This window comes from Coregonus lavaretus, assembly GCF_964263955.1.
Source record: "Coregonus lavaretus genome assembly, chromosome: 37".
In the NCBI taxonomy this organism is placed as follows: domain Eukaryota; kingdom Metazoa; phylum Chordata; class Actinopteri; order Salmoniformes; family Salmonidae; genus Coregonus; species Coregonus lavaretus.
Window position 1 is genome coordinate 26,422,578 of NC_140024.1, and position 19,865 is coordinate 26,442,442.

General features: G+C 43.9%; 1 protein-coding gene across 4 annotated transcripts in view; it reads left to right on the forward strand.

The window, feature by feature from the left end:
- crtc3 (CREB regulated transcription coactivator 3) overlaps positions 1–19,865 on the forward strand; it is an 84,828-nt gene that overhangs the window by 51,101 nt on the left and 13,862 nt on the right. For 2 of the 4 annotated variants that reach the window (XM_084154339.1, XM_084154342.1), the window contains exons 5-11: positions 401–463; positions 2,175–2,272; positions 7,612–7,650; positions 8,816–8,901; positions 9,212–9,261; positions 10,665–10,918; positions 19,518–19,783. In XM_084154339.1, the coding sequence (XP_084010465.1) occupies positions 401–463; positions 2,175–2,272; positions 7,612–7,650; positions 8,816–8,901; positions 9,212–9,261; positions 10,665–10,918; positions 19,518–19,783 (856 nt within the window). The remainder of the gene's footprint in view (positions 1–400; positions 464–2,174; positions 2,273–7,611; positions 7,651–8,815; positions 8,902–9,211; positions 9,262–10,664; positions 10,919–19,517; positions 19,784–19,865) is intronic. The other 2 variants (XM_084154340.1, XM_084154341.1) reach the window with 2 other exon arrangements.

Here is a 19,865-nt window from a genome sequence, read left to right on the forward strand (position 1 = left end):
TAGTGTATAGGGGTAATAGGTGTAGTCGGTTCCGCCAGAAAAATATTTACTTTCCACAAAGCATAGTTAAATGTCTGGTGGACATTATTTGTTTTTTAGGGGGTTATTTTACTTACTCAATACGTTTGGACAGTATTGTAGACCTGTTTCCAGACCTGTAGTCAGTCCACATTAGTAGACCTGTATCCAGCCCCCTCTCCCAGATTTCGCTCCTCACCTTAGAATTTCAACCTATTCTCTCTTGCTCTACCTCTCTCTCTCTCTCTCTCTCTCTCTCTTTCTCTCTCCTAAACTAACCATGTACCACGGGAATCTCTTTCAGCATCCAGGTCTTTCTGAGCTCGATTAAACTACTAAACGAGCGTGATGTTTCTCTCTCTCTCCCTCTCTCTCTTTCAAGGGAGCAGCAGCCTTGGGCCGAGGAGAAACGACCAGGATTTAGATTAATATCACAGCTCAACAGGTGACCTTTGATCTCTCAGCCTCCTCTCTTTCTTTCTCTCTCACACAGACCAACCACTCCGCCGGACTGCTCTGTCTCTCCTCTCTGTTGTAGACTGCCCAATCCTTCCTCTCATTCTCACTCACTCTCACTCCCCCTTTCCCCCCCTGCTCTCTCTCTCCTCTCTATTTTAATCTCTCTCATGCTCTCTCGTGTCCTCTCTTGCTCTATCTTTTGTATGCCCTCTTCCTCTCCTCAATCACCCTCTTGTTTTTCCTCTTTTTTTAGATATCTGTTCATCTGTCTCTAGCAAGTTGGAGCACAAGACAGACTACTGTGTCTGTTAGCACTCTCTCCCCCTCTCTCTCTCCCTCTCTCTCTCCCTTTCTGTCTCTATCTCTCTCTCTCTCTCTCTCTCTCTCTCTCTCTCCCTCTCTGTCTCCCTCTCTCTCCCACTACCTCTCTCTCTCTCCCCCTCTACCTCTCTCCCCCTCTACCGCTTGCTCTCCCCCTCTATCTCCCCCTCTATCTCCCCCTCTATCTCCCCCTCTATCTCCCCCTCTATCTCCCCCTCTCTCTCCCCCTCTCTCTCCCCCTCTCTCTCCCCCTCTCTCTCCCCCTCTCTCTCTCTCTCTCTCTCTATGCTAGTAACACTAATCAGTCTTTTTTCTTCTGTCATTGTCACTAACCCAGCTGTAGGACCGTGTGACTGGGTGGGTAAGGCTGTCGCCCCCTACCCTGTCGCTGCTGCCACCGCCAACGCTACCTAACACCGTGCCTCCTGATTCACAGTGGATTTATTCACTACTATTTAATTTATTTACTAATTTGCATTTATCGTTTGGTCTTCCTTTGGACCATCTGTCTGTTTCCTGATGTGATGCTGGTGTTACGATGCCAATTGCAAATGTTACAATGTTTTATTTACATAAATGTGGATATTTGACATTTAAAGGACATGTTGTTAATCACCAATGTTATTATGTAAATCGTTATAGATGATATGCTGTTAATGAATTAATTAATTGACTCTCTGTTATGAACCATACTGAGCTCTAGGGCGTGTTCAATGGGAGGAAAACGATAGAAAAGTTCAGAAACGGGGCGCTACCATCTATCTGTACTTGTCCAATAAGACACACTTGTTTTTGTTTTCTGTTGCAAAGTGCTTTGATACGGTGTGCCCTAATGAACCTGGTGTGGTCTCAGATAATTTAGGGACTGCACAGAGAGATGTTATAACCACCCAGAGAAAGAGGGTGTCCAGAGGTGCATCCTCAAGAGGAAGAGAAAGTGAGGGATGGGGAGAGAGAAAGAGGGAGGGAGAGATTTGTCCTGAGAGGGAGAGTGAAGCATAAACACAGCCATTGGAGCTTCATGAAGAGCCCTTGAGAAATCCCTCAGCTGTAGCCAGTGAAAGAGGTGTGTGTGTGCATCTGAGAGAGAGAGAGGGGTGTGTGCATGTGTGGGTGTGTACGTTTGAGCGTGCACGTGTGTGTGTGTGTGTGTGTGTGTGTGGACGTACGAGTGTGTGGAAGCAGAGCAGAGTGCGGGCCCACCACTGAATGACTCTCTGACCTAGCCGCGAGGCGTTCTCAGCCTCTGTCCACCACTGACTCAGAATACTAACACCCTCCTCCCTCTCTCCTCCTCCCTCCCTCCATCCTCCCTCCTTCCTCTCTCCTCTTCCTCTTCCATCCCCTCCTCCTCCTCCCTCTCTCCTCCTCCACAGAACCAACTCGGACTCGGCTCTTCATACGAGTGCTATGAACCCCCAGGACCCCTTTGGCATAAACCAGCAGATGGGCAGAGGGCCCCCCCAGCGCAACGGTGAGAACACACACACACACAGCGTCTGCACACACACGCATGCATACACATCTCATCTACACACACACTTCTTTGCATCTGCACGTGCGCAAACACACGCCCATACGTACCATTTGCACACACCTGCATACATTCACAAACACACACACCTCACCTACACACACCTCTTTCTAACTGCGCACACACCTCTACATCTACAATAGTTTCCTGAATGGATACAAATAAAGCAGCCATCACGTGTCCACCTTCTAAATGTGACTGCGTACCAAATGGCACCCTATTCCCTGCACAGTGCACTTCTTCTGAACAGAGCCCAAAGAGTTTTGCGGTGGCTATTTAACAGTAAATAAGGGAGTTGTTTTCACCCCCCAGTTAGCCACGATGATTAGCTAGACGGGTAAAATGGTTTACAGTTAGCAATCGCTTCCACACTATTTTGCTAGCTACGGTAGTGCTGCCGTGTCGATACCATGTCTCCAAAAATGATGTTGTCTCCTGTTTACATTTTACCATTGTGACACGCATCCATCCACTTTCTATGCGCGCATTGTACCAGTTCTGGAATGTATCAATTATGTGGAACTGGTTGGAGGTTCTTGAGGAGAGGTTTGAGAAACACTGGTATATTAGGTCATCATGTTGTGTTAATTGTAATCAGTGTAAACATTAGACAGTGTATGCAGGAAATAATTTCATATATATTTCTACAACGTCTAAGTAAGGTTTATAAAAAATGTCTAAACCTTACTGAGACGACGTAGAAAGATATTGAATTATTTCCTGTCTACACTGTCAGTGTGCCTTATTAAAATATCTAAGTGGTGAGATAAGAAGAGTTTCTGTATGCCTGGCTGGGACACTCCTGGGCCTGTAGAGACTTCACTCCTCTCTTTCTCTCCTGTTTCCCTTTCCTCCATTCCTCTCTCCTCTGTGTCTGATGCGTCTTTTTTTCCCCCTTTACCTCCACATCACTACTTATTCTTTCTCATCCTCTCTTCTTTCTCTTTATCATCTCTCCCCTCTCTATACCTTCCCTCCCCCCCCTCCCCCCCGCCTCACTCCCTCCCTCGTCTGTGTGTGTATTTAAAATAATGCTCCATTCCTCCCCTGACCCCTCTCTGTTAAGAGTGACAGAAACTCAGACAGTGGAATTTGTTGTGTTATTGCACATCAGTGAGTGATGTGAGGATGTAATTGTTAATGAGCGTGAGAGTGAGAGAGAGAGTGAGACTTGGATAGGCTCCTACGGTCCCAGAATGGATTACTACTCTCTTTGTTTAGCCAACAAGTTTAAACAGGATATTGGCAAAAGATCCGGGCCAAGCGTGAGTTTAAAATACAAACAGAATCAACGCAGAGCGTGAGTGTGTTTTGGAGTCACTTTTATTGCAAATAAGAATAGAATATGTTTTTCAAAAAATGATGCATGGCCATCATGTTTTTAATGTTTATCATAGAAAGAATGTAGCCAGCTACATTTTCTAATGTTTTGCTTAAAGTTACCCTTTCATTTTACCTGAAAAAGGTAGGCTGGCCACACTGAGAAAAGTACCAGTCAGAGCGCTGTCTGCTGACAGAATGCCTGTTCGTGAATTCTCATCCGAGTTGAGAAGTGCAACTTAAGCACAAAATTGGTCTGATGCCGAGCAGAAATTACAATAAACTTTTTAGATCTGGCAGCAAGATATTTCTTATGCAATTTATCATTTTTTTCTGCGTGAAAAACGCAGAATTCTGCTTTAACTTGCAAGTTATCTAAGCAAGTGGTTGAATTAATAAGGTCACGGGGCATCATATAGTGTACGCTTTCTGCCGTGTTTGAGAAGTCAAAGCCCTTTGGATGAGTTATCTGTACAGATGCCACTGCTTGATTTCCTTGCGTTTTTGTCCTCTTGGTTCTTGGCCTGTCTGCTCCTCACCCCTTTTCTCAGAGCAGAGCAGGCAGGCCTGTTGCCCTAGCGACTCCAGACTCCACACAGACAGTGTGTACACATGCTACTCCAGAGCCAGTACTGTAATTCCTTCAGACAAGCATGTGTCAACATTTTGTTCATTTGCACAATCTCTCGTTCACATTTCCTTGTAAATGTCAAAACTCACCAAAAATGACATTCAGTAGCTCCTACCTATATATGTATAACTTTATGAGCTGGATTGCCTGTCTTTGCAATTAGTTTATTTTTGTTTGCGCTCGTTAGCATATTTAGCTAGCAGCTTCCGTGGAAATTCTCTATTACTTGTCCTAATTTTGTTAGCGTTCAGGTTATATTTTTATACTGAACGTGGCCCAGATTCTTGAGAAAGGGGAAGAGGGAGACAAAAGGAAAGAATAAGAGCGAAAGAATTGGAAAGGACGATGGGAGGAAAAGAGGAAGAGAGAATCCAGGAGAGTAAAGGGAACAAGAAGGCAGAGGGAAAGAGACAGTTATTAGAGGCTTGGAGAGACAGAAAATGGCAGACGGTTTAGAAGAGGGAGAGGCAGAGTGAACAAGGAAGAAAAGAGAAGTAAACTGAAGGAGGGGAGGATCAGACATCTGGTAGCCAGCCAGCAGTGTGTGAGGAGAGCGGAAGAGAGCGAGAGAGAGAGACAGAGTGAGAGAGTAAAAGAGAGGGAGGAAAAAGAGAGGTTCTGTTCTCAGTGGGATCTTTGTGGCGAGGGAAAAACAATGGTCCTCTCTTCATTCTCACTGGGACTTTGGTCACTTAGGCTATTTTTTTTTTACCCTCTTTCTTCCGCTATCCCCCTCTCTCCCGCCGTCCCTCCCTCTCTCCCGCCGTCCCTCCCTCTCTCCCGCCATCCCTCCGTCGCTCACCAATCCTCTCTCCCTCCTTCCCCTCTTTCCCAGGACTGAGATCACAACACACCCTCTAGGGGTTCACAATACATTACATTTTAGTCATTTAGCAGACGCTCTTATCCAGAGCGACTTAGTTAGTGCATACATTATTATTATTAATATATATTTTTCATATCCCCCGTGGGAATCGAACCCACAACCCTAGCACGTCGTTACCGTACACAGTACTGTATATACTTTATTTATTTCACCTCAGTGAGTCTATAGCTTTTTAGATAAGACAACCAGAATTGATGTTGGACACAGGAGGCTGGACACAGGAGGCTGCTGAACGGCTCATAATAATGTCCGGAACGGAGCAAATGGAATGTCATCAAACACCTGGAAACCATGTGTTTAATGTATTTCTTTACCATTCCACCTATTCCGCTCCATCCATTGCCACGAGCCCGTTCTCCACAATTAAGGTGCCACCAACCTCCTGAGATGTTGGACAATAATAATAAGACTTGTGTCCTAAATGGCACCATATTCCCTACCTAGTGCACTCATTTTGAAATAAGCCCTATGGGCTTTGATCAAAAGTAGTGCACTACATAGGGGATAGGGTGCCATTTGGGACTAAATTATATAACATGATTCCTATGTTAAGCCCAGCTGCTGTGTTTTAAGAAGTGGTAATACAGTACAAGTCAAAAGTTTGGACACACCTACTCATTCCAGGGTTCTTCTTTATTTTTACAATTTTCTACATTGTAGAATAATAGTGAAGACATCAAAACTATGAAATAACACATGGAATCATGTAGTAACCAAATAAGTGTTAAACAAATCATAATATATTTTATATTTGAGATTCTTGAAAGTATCCACCCTTTGCCTTGATGACAGCTTTGCACACTCATGGCATTCTCTCAAGCAGCTTCATGAGGTAGTCACCTGGAATGCATTTCAATTAACAGGTGTGCCTTGTTAATTTGTGGAATTTCTTTCCTTCTTAATGCGTTTGAGCCAATCAGTTGTGTTGTGACAAGGTAGGAGTAGTATACAGAAGATAGCACTATTTGGTAAAAGACCAAGTCCTTATTATGGCAAGAACAGCTCAAATAAGCGAAGAGAAACGACAGTCCATCATTACTTGAAGACATGAAGGTCAGTCAATCCGGAAAATTTTAAGAACTTTGAAAGTTTTTTCAAATGCAGTCGCAAAAACCATAAAACGCTATGATGAAACTGGCTCTCATGAGAACCACCACAGGAAAGGAACACCCAGAGTTACCTCTGCTGCAGAGGATAAGTTCATTAGAGTTACCAGCCTCAGAAATTGCAGCCCAAATAAATGCTTCACTGAGTTCAAGTAACATACACATCTTAACATCAACTGTTCAGAGGAGACTGCGTGAATCAGGCCTTCATGGTTGAATTGCTGCAAAGAAACCACTACTAAAGGCCACCAATAAGAAGAAGAGACTTGCTTGGGCCAAGAAACGCGAGCAATGGACATTTGAATGGTGGAAATCTGTCCTTTGGTCTGATGATTCCAAATGTGAGATTTTTGGTTCCAATCACTGTGTCTTTGTGAGACGCAGAGTAGGTGAACGGATGATCTCCGTATGTATGGTTCCCACCATGAAGCATGGAGGAGGAGGTGTGATGGTGTGGGGTTTGCGCTTAGTGAGACTATAATTTGTTTTTCAACAGGACAATGACCCAACACACCTCCAGGCAGTGTAAGGGCTATTTGACCAAGAAGGAGAGTGATGTAGTGCTTCATCAGATGACCTGTCCTCCACAATCACCCGACCTCAACCCAATTGAGATGGTTTGGGATGAGTTGGACCGCAGAGTGAAGGAAAAGCTCCCAACAAGTGCTCAGCATATGTGGGAACTCCTTGAGAGAATGCCAAGAGTGTGCAAAGCTGTCATCAAGGCGAATGGTGGCTACTTTGAAGAATCTAAAATATATTTTGATGTTTTGGTTACTACATGATTCCATATGTGTTATTTCATAGATTTGATGTCTTCACTATTATTCTACAATGTAGAAAATAGTAAAAATAAAGAAAAACCCTTGAATGAGTAGGTGTGTCCAAACATTTGACTGGTACTGTATATGCATATGGAAGGCAAAATCCCTGCTGATGATGTCCAAAGGGTTGATTTATCTTGTCAGTGAAGTAAACACAGTGGGCCGGATCTGAGCAGCTGGTGAAAGTATGTTATTGTCTAATGTTCCTCTGCTTTCTTCACCCCTTCCCTCTTACCCCATCTTTTCTGTTGCTCTCTCTCTCTCTCTCCTCTCCTTTCTCTGATCTCTCTCTCTCCTCTCCTTTCTCTGATCTCTCTCTCTCTCTCTCTCTCTCTCTCTTTTTTCTCTCTCTCTCTCTTTTTTCTCTCTCTCTCTCTCTCTCTCTCTCTCTCTCTCTCTCTCTCTCTCTCTCTCTCTCTCTCTCTCTCTCTCTCTCCTTTCTCTGATCTCTCTCCTATATTTCTCTCTCTCCTCTATATTTCTTTCTCTCTCCTCCGGGGGCCGGAGTGCAGCCAGTGTGAACGAGGCGGAGGTGGACGGCTCTGGAGATGGTGAGTTGAAACTCCTCCCCCCTCTTTCTTCATCCTTGCTTCCATATCTACCAACACAGAGTGTAGAAGAGGCCTTCTGCTGCCCCCTAGCTCCCACACCCCTAGATCTCTGGTCATAATGTGTGTGTGAGGGTGCTTGCCACTGGATGTGTTGCTGCCTGGTATGTGTGCAGATGTGCGTCAGCATACAAGACATGCTTCATTCACAGCATCGTTGACCTTTACACCCCAATACCTGAATGGACACACACACTGCCTAGGCATTCTGCATGCAGATCCACTGAGTCATTGGGTGTTTCTCAAAATGCATACTACTGTGCTCCGAGCGCGGGAGGGTAGGAGGAATATGAGTACAAATCAAAGTAGGCGAAACGGCGCACGAAAGGCACTTCTCCAATGCGTATTCAGTTTTTTACATATTTTGAAGCATGCATCAATGCAAGCTTCAAGGGAAATTGTGCAAAGAAATATGACGCAACCACATAAAAAATGATGCAACATTTCTTAATCAATGTTGGACATTATTTGAGCTGAAGTGAGACAAAATACACATTCACATCTCATATGTTGCCTGACTACAATATGTAATCTTAATAAATACATGCTGTGTTAATTTTGGCATGTTTACCTGCCTATGTACCATAAATCACAAGCCCATAATAAGTCAATAGGGCTAACTGGCTAGCTATTAGTACTGTTAGCTAGCCAGATAGCCACGAAGAATTGTTAGCTAGCTACCCACGAAGAATTGACATCTTGCATAATATTAGTTTTAGGTCATTTTTGCCTGTTTAACTAGCTGGCTAGCTAGATTATTACGTTTCACATGCTTTGTGTATATCTTGGAAGAAGGTTCAGTGAATGGGGAGGTGAAGCGTGAGGTAATACAGTAGGGGGAGTGCGAGTGCTTATCAAATGTATTGTTTTATGCATTCTCCATACTCGTCCTCACAAGAACGTACTCGAGAACATCCTCGGAGAATGCACTCTGAGCATGAGAGTGTTTAGTACGGTAGTATGCATATTGAGAAACACCCATAGTGTCCTAACACTTGATAACCTCTTGTCTAGATTGATCTGCAGTCTTTTGGTCTTTCAATAGGTGTGAATAACTAGAGATGTGTGAGGAGTTGATGATCTCTAATCTCTCTCTCTCTTTCTCCAGTGTTCTCCTTCCCTTCGCTGTCTAATGAGGAGGGTCTGATAGGTGTCAGCAAGCCCCTGCCCAAGCAACTGTGGGAGGCCAAGAAGGTGAGTGTGAAGAAGTGTGTGCATGACTGTACGTGTGTCATTTCTCATTGGTTGGAGAGAGGGACACGGGGGGTTGATTTAAGACATAATGACAGACATGGAAGCCTTTTGGGATGCGATAATGCTGATGGGAAAAGCTGCAGTACTAATGAATGCATGCTTCCAATGCACATAAATCTGCCTCATGTTCTAGGACCATAACACTTTGACTGTTGACTAAATATTCCAGTAGTTAGATGAATCATTTTGAGATTCCATCACTCTTTTAGCTTTTGATCAGTTTAATCACGTAATTGGTTGTCTATTATAGGTTCAATCCCTCTCATCACGGCCCAAATCCTGTGAAGTGCCTGGAATCAAGTGAGTCTTAAGGATCCATCTTCCATCCACTCATACATGGCACTATGTTTAGACAACAATCAGTCATCATTATGATCCAAGTTGTTTGTGATTCTCAATGACAGCTGTCTGAGAGGGAGAGAGGCTGGGATGTGATCCAGATATTGTGTGTGTTTGTGCGTCAACATTGTTGATGTGTGTGTTGATGTGCGTGTCAACATAGTCTGTCAACATTGTGTGTGTGTGTGTCAACATTGTTGATGTATGTGTCAAACAGTCTTTCAGCATTATGTGTGTGTGTTGGGTCTAGCAGTGCAGTACAGTGTGCTGCTGGTCACTGTAGTACAGAGCAGTGAGTCAGTTATCTCACTGAGGGCTTGAATGAACAGGGATCAAATCAAATCAAATCACATTTTATTGGCCACATGCGCCGAATACAACAGGTGCAGACATTACAGTGAAATGCTTACTTACAGCCCTTAACCAACAGTGTATTTATTTTTTAATAAAAAAGTAGAATAAAACAACAAAAAAGTGTTGAGAAAAAAAGAGCAGAAGTAAAATAAAATAATAGTAGGGAGGCTATATATACAGCGGGGTACCGGTGCAGAGTCAATGTGCGGGGGCACCGGCTAGTTGAGGTAGTTGAAGTAATATGTACATGTGGGTAGAGTTAAAGTGACTATGCATAAATAATTAACAGAGTAGCAGCAGCGTAAAAAGATGGGGTGGGGGGGCAGTGCAAATTGTCCGGGTAGCCATGATTAGCTGTTCAGGAGTCTTAAGGCTTGGGGGTAGAAGCTGTTGAAGTCTTTTGGACCTAGACTTAGCACTCCGGTACCGCTTGCTGGTACATTAAAGGGGAAGTCCACTCACAAATATTGTAATCCACTCACAAACATTGCTTCTCACCAATGGTATTATTGATACTATTATTGATAACATTTATTTAGTATATTTCACATACAATGCTTTGGCCACACAACAAAAAAGGCTGTATCTCTGCCCAAAAGTATGATGTCACAGTTGTTACATTCCCTCCACTCTAGCACATTGATGTTTATTGTCATGAGTCTTGTTCAGAACATAGCGATTGCCCCTTAGATAGGCCAGCTGCAAAGTCAAAATTGGCTATATTGTGAAAATTCTTGAAAACAAAAATGTGGTTTTTGGTCTTAATTTAAGGTTAGGGTTAGGCATTAGGGTTAGCAGTGTGGTTAACGTTAGGGTTAGGTTTAAAATCAAATTGTATGACTTTGTGGCTGTGCCAGCTAGTGACCACTCTGCAGAGCTGCCTCCAGAACAAGATTCATTACAAAAAATGCTAACCTGCTCCCCTCTACCCAACGAGATTCAACCTTTTGAATGAGGTTCCCCTTTAAAATTCACTTCATGATTAGTTTTCTCTCCCCTCCTCTCCTCAGTATATTCCCGTCTCCAGAGCAAAACGCGGGCCTTTCCAACTACCAGGGCTCGTTGAACACGGGTGGTTCCCTGCCTGACCTCAGCAACCTGCACTTCCCCTCACCGCTGCCCACCCCCCTGGACCCAGACGACGGGCACCACGGAGGGGGTGGCTACCACCCCAACCTGAGCGGGGGCAGCAGCACAGGCAACCTGCCCGCCGCCATGATGCACCTAGGCATAGGTAACAACCAGGGAGGCTGGACTGAAGGAGGTGGGTGTTTGGGGTGGGGGGAACAGGGTGTGTGTGGGTGGCTCTTTCTCAATTCATCTTTCCTCGCATCCTCTCCTCTCACCTTCTCCAAACTCATTGGAGAAGAAGCTCAAAGGGGAGGGACCATGGACCCTTTCCTCCAATACGGTTAAAAAGAGGCTGGGAGATGGGATGTGAGGATTTACAGTTGGATGGATTGAGATGGTGATGGCTGTGAATGTATGTACTGCGGGTGGGTGGGGATGTGTCTTTTGTCTGTGTGCACTAATGCGAAACCAGGCACAGACGCATATATACATACAGTATGTAACCAACCATACAGATGCTTAGAGGATGTCTACAATCACCACAAAGTAATGTAATGGTTTGAACAAAATATACTGTGCCTTCAGAAAGTGTTCATACCCTTTGACTTATCCACATTTTGTTGTTACAACCTGAATTGTTTTTTAACCTACACAAAATACCCCACAATGACAAAGTGAAAACATGTTTTAAGTAATTTTAGCAAATGTATTGAAAATGAAATACAGAAATGTCTAATTTACACACGTATTCACACCCCTGGATAAATACATGTTAGAATCTTTCTGGGGAAGTCTCTAAGAGCTGCATTGTACAATATTTGCCATTACTCTTTTCAAAATTCTTCAAGCTCTGTCAAATTGGTTTTTGAATCAAAAACATTTAATGTCGTCTTGGTAAGCAACTCCAGTGTTGGCCTTGTGTTTTATGTTATTGTCCTGATGAAAGGTGAATTCATCTCCCAGTGTCCGTTGGAAAGCAGACAGCCAGGTTTTCCTCTAGGATTTTGCCTGTGCTTGGCTCTATTCAGTAAATTTTTTATCCTAAAAAACTCCCTAGTCCTTGCCGATGACAAGCATACCCATAACGTGATGCAGCCACCACCATGCTTGAAAATATGAAGTGGTACTCAGTGATGTGTTGTGCTGGATTTGCACCAAACATTCAGGACATAAAGTTCATTTCTTTGCCACATTTTTGGCAGTTTTACTTTTTAGTGCCTTATTGCAAACAGGATGCATGTTTTGGAATGTTTTCTTATTTTCACGCTGTCATTTGGGTTAGTATTGTGGAGTGACTACAATGTTGTTGATCCATCCTCAGTTTTCTCCTATCACAACCATTAAACTCTGTAACTGTTTTAAAGTCACCAGTGGCCTCATGGTGAAATCCCTAAACGGTTTCCTTCCTCTCCGGCAAGGATGGAAGGAAGGATGCCTGTATCTTTGTAGTGACTGGGTGTAATGATACACCATCCAAAGTGTAATTAATAACTTCACCATGCTCAAAGGGATATTCACAATGTCTTTTTATTTATTTTAATTTTTGTATCTATCAATAGGAGCCCTTCTTTGCGAGGCATTGGAAAACATCCCTGGTCGTTGTGGTTGAATCTGTTTTGAAATTCACTGCTTGGCTGAGGGACCTTACAGAGAATTGTACAGACATGATGTAGTCATTCAAAAAATCATGTGAAACAATATTCTTTCACACAGTAAGTCCAGCTTATTATGTGACTTGTTAAGCCAATTTTTACTCATGAACTTATTTAGGCTTGCCATAACAAAGGGGTTGAATAATTATTGACTAAAGACATTTCAGCTTTTCATTTTCAATTCATTTGTAAACATTTCTAAAAACAGAATTCTACTTTCACATAATGGGGTAATGTGTGTAGGCCAGTGACAAATCTCAATTTAACAACAGAATGTGGAAAAAGTCAAGGGGTGTGAATACTTTCTGAAGGCACTGTGTGTGTGCAGATGGTTGTATGTGTGTTCACCGTTGCGCTGGGGGGCCCTCGGCCCATCTGCTGGTTTATGTGAAAGGGGTCCTGGGGGTTGGGGTTCATGGTACTCGTGTGAAGAGCTGAGTCCGAGTTGGTTCTGTGCAGGAAGAGAAGATTGAGGGAGAGGATGGAGGGAGCAGGAGGAGGAGGGTGTTAGTATTCTGAGTCAGTGGTGGACAGAGGCTGAGGACTCCTCGCGGTTAGGTCAGAGAGTCATTCAGTGGTGGGCCCGCACTCTGCTCTGCCTACACACGTACACACAAGCGCATGTGCATGCTCAAACGTACACACACTCACTCACCCTCTCTCACACACACGCACACCCCTCTCTCTCTCTCAGATGCACACACACACACCTCTTTCACTGTCTACAGCTGAGGGATTTCTCAAGGGCTCTTCATGAAGCTCCAATGGCTGTGTTTATGCTTCTCTCCCTCTCAGGACAAATCTCTCCCTCCCTCTCTCTCTCTCCCCATCCCTCACTTTCTCTTCCTCTTGAGGATGCACCTCTGGACACCCTCTTTCTCTGGGTGGTTATAACATCTCTCTGTGCAGTCCCTAAATTATCTGAGACCACACCAGGTTCATTAGGGCACACCGTATCAAAGCGCTTTGCAACGGAAAACAAAAACATGTGTATCTTATTGGACAAGTACAGATAGATGGTAGCTCCCGGTTTCTGAACTATCGCTTTCCTCCCACTGAACATGCCCTAGAGTGCAGTATGGTTCATAAGAGTCAATTCATTCATTCATTAACAGCATATCATCAATAATGATTGACATAATAACATTGGTGATTAACATAACATGGCCTTGTGTTATATGTCCACAATAATGTAAATTAACATTGTAGCATTTGCAATTGGCGTTGTAACATCATATCAGGAAAACGACAGATGGTCTAAAGGAAGACCAAACGATGAATGCAAAGTAGTGATTAAATAGTAGTGAATAAATTAAATAGTAGTGAATAAATCCACTGTGAATCAGGAGGCACGGTGTTAGGTAGTGTTGGCGGTGGCAGCAGCGACAAGGTAGGGGGGTGACCGCCTTACCCACGCAGTCACACTGTTCTGAGGGAGGGAGGGAGGGAGGGAGGGAGGGAGGGAGGGAGGGGTTGGTCTGTGTGAGAGAGAGAGAAAGAAAGAGAGGAGGCTGAGAGTTCAAAGGTCACCTGTTGAGCTGTGATATTAATCTAAATCCTGGTCGTTTCTCCTCGGCCCAAGGCTGCTGCTCCCTTGAGAGAGAGAGAAACATCACACTCGTTTAGTAGTTTACGCGAGCTCAGAAAGACATGGATGCTGAGAGAGATTCCCGTTGTACATGGTTAGTTTAGGAGAGAGGCAGAGCAAGAGAGCATAGGTTGGAAATTCTAAGGTGAGGAGTGAAATCTGGGTGAGGGGGCTGGATACAGGTCTGCTAATGTGGACTGACTGACTACAGGTCTGGATACAGGTCTACTAATGTGGACTGACTGACTACAGGTCTGGAAACAGGTCTACTAATGTAGACTGACTGACTACAGGTCTGGATACAGGTCTACTAATGTGGACTGACTGACTACAGGTCTGGAAACAGGTCTACTAATGTGGACTGACTGACTACAGGTCTGGAAACAGGTCTACTAATGTGGACTGACTGACTACAGGTCTGGAAACAGGTCTACTAATGTGGACTGACTGACTACAGGTCTGGAAACAGGTCTACTAATGTGGACTGACTGACTACAGGTCTGGAAACAGGTCTACTAATGTGGACTGACTGACTACAGGTCTGGAAACAGGTCTACTAATGTGGACTGACTGACTACAGGTCTGGAAACAGGTCTACTAATGTGGACTGACTGACTACAGGTCTGGATACAGGTCTACTAATGTGGACTGACTGACTACAGGTCTGGAAACAGGTCTACTAATGTGGACTGACTGACTACAGGTCTGGATACAGGTCTACTAATGTGGACTGACTGACTACAGGTCTGGAAACAGGTCTACTAATGTGGACTGACTGACTACAGGTCTGGAAACAGGTCTACTAATGTGGACTGACTGACTACAGGTCTGGAAACAGGTCTACTAATGTGGACTGACTGACTACAGGTCTGGAAACAGGTCTACTAATGTGGACTGACTGACTACAGGTCTGGAAACAGGTCTACAATACTGTCTAAACGTATAGAGTAAGTAAAGGAACCCCCTAAAAAATATTAATGTCCACCAGACAGGGGGTAACTATAGTTTTAACTATGCTTTATGGAACGTAACAATTTTTACAAATCCCCAAAAATGACTAGGATTTTGCCTGTGCTTAGTTCCATTCCGTTAATTTTTTATCCTAAAAAACTCCCAAGTCCTTAACGATTACAAGCATACCCATAACATGATGAAGCCACCACTATTCTTGTTGCATACAGAATGCATGTTTTGGAATGTTTGTATTCTGTACAAGCTTCCTTCTTTTCACTCTGTCAATTAGGTTTAGTATTGTGGAGTAACTGCAACGATCCATCCTCAGTTTCTCCTATCACAGCCATTAAACTCTAACTGTTAAAGGGTGAAATCCCTGAGCGGTTTCCTTCCTCTCCGGCAACTGAGTTAGGAAGGACGCCTGTATCTTTGTAAAGACCTGTGTATTGATACACCATCCAAAGTGTAATTAAGAACTTCACCATGCTCAAAAGGATATTCAATGTCTGTTTTTTTTCCCCCATCTGCCAATAGGTGCCCTTCTTTGCGAGGCATTGGAAAACCTCCCTGGTCTTTGTGGTTGAATCTGTTTGAAATTCACTGCTCGACTGAGGGACCTTACAGATAATTGTATGTGTGGGGTATAGAGATGAGGTAGTCATAAACAAATAATGTTTAACACTATTGCACACAGAGCAACTTATTATGTGACTTGTTAAGCACATTTTTACTCCTGAACTTATTTAGGCTTGCCATAACAAAGGGGTTGAATACTTATTGACTCAAGACATTTCAGCTTGAATTGTTTTATTAATTTGTAAACATTTTGAAAAGCATAATTCCACTTTGACATTACAGTGATCCCTCGCCACTTCGCGGTTCACTTATCGTGGATTCGCTATTTCGCGGATTTTCATAATGCATTTTTTTTTTTTTGGTGCATTGTGCTCTGCATTCTGATTCGCTAAAAACTCACTCCCGCTTCTTGTATCAAAACATGCTACGAATTGTGCTATCATTTTGTCGTCTCGTGCAGTTATGTGTACGTACATAAAACAGCTTGGCAAATTTACATTAAGTTGGCCAAATTATCTTGTAATTTCGAACATCTCCTAAACCCATAATGTCGACGAAACGGCCTGGACCGACAAAAGCACCTGCGGATGGGCCCAAACGGCGGAAGATGCTACCTATCTCAGATAAAGTTAAACTTCTGGACATGCTAAGGGAAGGTAAAAGCTATGCAGCCGTTGCTCGCCATTACGGAATCAATGAATCTTCCGTTCGTTACATAAAGAAGGAGGAAAAAAACATAAGGACGACAGCAGCAGTCAATGAGGAGGAAGGACTAACGCTTGGTCGCTTAGCAACCATGGTGCGAATGGCCACTGAACTTAAGCGAGTAGCTGAGGAATGGGACCCTTTGATGAGCCGTTCATTACAGTTCTCCAACGTAATCGATGGTGGCATGTCGGTGTACAAGGATCTTTTTGCAAAGAAGAAAAAAGAGCGACAACAGCTGCCTATCACTATGTTCTTCTCCCGAACAAACACACCTGCACCGCGGGCTTCAGAAGAAGAGAACACTGCAGAGCGCAGTCAGGATGCAGCGGCCCAGTCTGAAGAGCAGTGAAACGGCCTACACGTGAGTCACTGTATTTGTATACATGTAATAGTTGCTAATTGTAAAAAAAAAAAAGTTTTCTATTTCGCGGATTTCACTTATCGCGGGTCATTTTCGGAACGTAACCCCCGCGATAAACGAGGGATTACTGTATAGGGTATTGTGTGTAGGCCAGTGACAAAAAAAAATCGACATTTAATCCATTTTAAATTCAGGCTGTAACACAACACAATGTAAATACCTAAATGTAAATACTTTCTGAAGGCACTGTATGTGTTCCTGTGTGGCTTAGTTGGTAAGAACGTGGCAGCAGCAATACCAAGTTAATTCCCCCAGGGGTCACATACACAAACTAAATGTATGCGCTCACTGTACTGAGTCACCTTGCTAAAAAGCGACAGCTAAGTGACATATACACTGAATGTACAAAACATTAAGAACACCTTCCCCTCTTTTGGCCTCAGAAAAGCCTCAACTTGTCGGGGCATGGACACCACAAGGTGTCGAAAACGTTCCACAGGGATGCTGGCCCATGTTGGCTGGATGTCCTTTGGGTGATGGACCATTCTTGATAAACACGGGTAACTGTTGAGCGTGAAAAACCCAGCAGCGTTGCAGTTCTTGACACAAACTGGTGCGCCTGGCACCTGCTACCATACCGTTCAAAAGCACTTAAATATTTTGTCTTGCCCGTTCACCCCCTAAATGGCACACATACACCATCCATGTCTCAATTGTCTCACGGCTTAAAAATCCTTATTTAATCGGTCTCCTCCCCTTCATCTACACTGATTTGAAGTGGATTTAACAAGTGACATCAATAAGGGACATAGCTTTCACCTGGATTCACCTGGTCAGTCTGTGTCATGGAAAAAAAGCAGGTGTTCTTAAATTTTGTACACTCAGTGTAAATCTGTGTGTCCCTGAATTCTGTGTTGGTTTTGTACCTGGGGAGGAACCACCCTGTAAGGAAGTGGAAAGTGCTCAACTTTATTTTCTTCAAAAGACAATCGTTAAAAGGGTGATCCAAGCCAAGGAGCGATCGCCTATGAAACTAAACAAATAAAAGGGCCAGCAAGCCGAGACCTTCACATTGGGTGTTTTCTGGACCACATTATTTAATATAAAAAAAATATCTACAACAAAAAACAATTTGAAGGCCCAGTGCAGTCAAAAACTGGATTTTCCTGTGTTATATATATTTCCACACTGTGGTTGGAATAATACTTGAAATTGTGAAAATTATGATAATACCCTTTCAGTGTAAGAGTGGTTTGAAAAGGCCGCCTGAAATTTCAGCCTGTTTTGGTGGGATGGCGTTTTGGTCTGCATGGCGACATCACCAATAAAAAAGAGTTCCAAACCTCTCTGCCAATAACAGCTAGTTTTCAATTTTCCACTCAGACCACTCCAGACAGCCATAGCTAAATTCTTGCTTGAGAAATTGCTCTTTGCTATGAAGCTTATTTTTGATTTTTGATTGAATAACAATAACAATAAGGTACTTAATTGTTACCCAGAATTGATTTCATATTGAGATAAAAAACGGCTGCATTGGGCCTTTAAGTGAATCATGTCTGGCCCCCTTTTTGATTTCCACAGTGTAGTGGAAATGGAAAGAGACTAAGTTGGAAGTGAGCTTCTCCGACCAGAGTAAAGTGAAGATAGAGGGATCTCTGTATCCAACCCTCTTCCCTCTGAAATCTACCGCTATCTAATCCCTCCACTCGCTCTCTCGCTCTCTCTCTCTCTCTCTCTCACTCTGTCTCTCAGGCTTTCCTTCTTTGTGTGTGACTGTGTGTGCTTGTGTGTGTTGAACACATGGTTGAACATGATTCAGCTTGGCAGGGGATCTCTCACCCCATTTTGACTTCATGTTAACAGCTCTTTTCTCTTCTATGGACTCTCTCTTTTTCCCCTCTGTTCTCTATCGCTCTCGCTAGGCTCTTTCTCGCCCTGTCTTTTCTCTTTTCGCCTCTTTCTGTCTCTGTCTCTCTCTCTCTCTCTCTCTCTCTCTCTCGCTCTCGCTCTCTCGTTCTGTCTCTCTCTCTCTCTCTTTCGGTCTCTCTCTTTCGGTCTCTCTCTCTCTCTCTCTCTCGCTCTTTCTGTCTCTCTCTCTCTCTCTCTCTCTCTCTGTCTCTGTCTCTCTCTCGCTGACGTTCTCTCTCTCTCGCTGACGTTCTCTCTCTCTCGCTGACGTTCTCTCTCTCTCTCTGACCCGCTCTCCCTCTGATGGTTGGGATATTAACAAATGGGTCCTGTGTGTGTATCTGGGTGGGGATTGGAAAACCGAATGCATACATAATAACTTCCACATTATCACATTCTCTTGGGTCTCACAAGACTCCTATCTACCCAAGCAGCATTGTTCTCTGCTCCTTGCAGTTCATTTCAAACCAATGATGCTTGCCTTTATTTAAAGGGCAATCCGCAGTTCAAATAACAACAAAGCGACACCCTGACACCTTTTTGGGTAAACAGCTAGGGGATGGGGCTGGATAAATGTAACCACTCAAATTCATAGACAGAGCTATGGATGGAAGGACTAAACATCCATGATATCAAAATGATGCTATACAGTGTGTGTGTGTGTGTGTGTGTTTTAGCCTAACACTTAAGAGCATTGGGCCAGTAAACGAAAGTTGCTGTTTCCACTTCCCGAGCCGACTAGGTGAAAGATCTGTCTGTGCCCTGGAGCAAAGCACTTAACCCTAATTGCTCTAAGTCGCTCTGCTAAATGACTGACGTGTGTGTGTGAAGGCACCTGATAACAATGCTGCATACTACTGATACCTGGTGCTGAGAAGGGAAATTAGGAAATGTCCCACACTCTTGGGGAATAAAATACTCCACACTGTTAATAATAGTATGTGATCTGAATGTGTGACCTCGGTTCTTCTTATGTGTGACTCTAAAAGCCATAAAAAATATATATATATATATATATCTTCTGTCCCTCCCTTCTTTCTTCCAGGTCTCTCGTCCTCTCTGAGCAATCCTTCCATCCAGAACTCCCTCCAGAACTCCCAGCTGCACTCGTCCCTCAGCAATCCCTCCATCCACTCGTCCCTCCGTCTGGCGTCCCTCTCCAACCCTCCGCAGGGCGCCATGAGCAACTCGCCTCGCCGCCGCCCTGCTCCCATCAGCCCCCTCACTCTGTCACCCGGCACCGAGCAACGGCGGGGGCTTTCCAAGCAGCTGTCTCCCACCATGTCGCCCTCGCTGTCCCCCATCACACAGGTACACATAGTCATACTTACCTCGCAATACACACGCACAACTTGCTACTTACTTCGCTATACACACATACACCTCGCTGTCC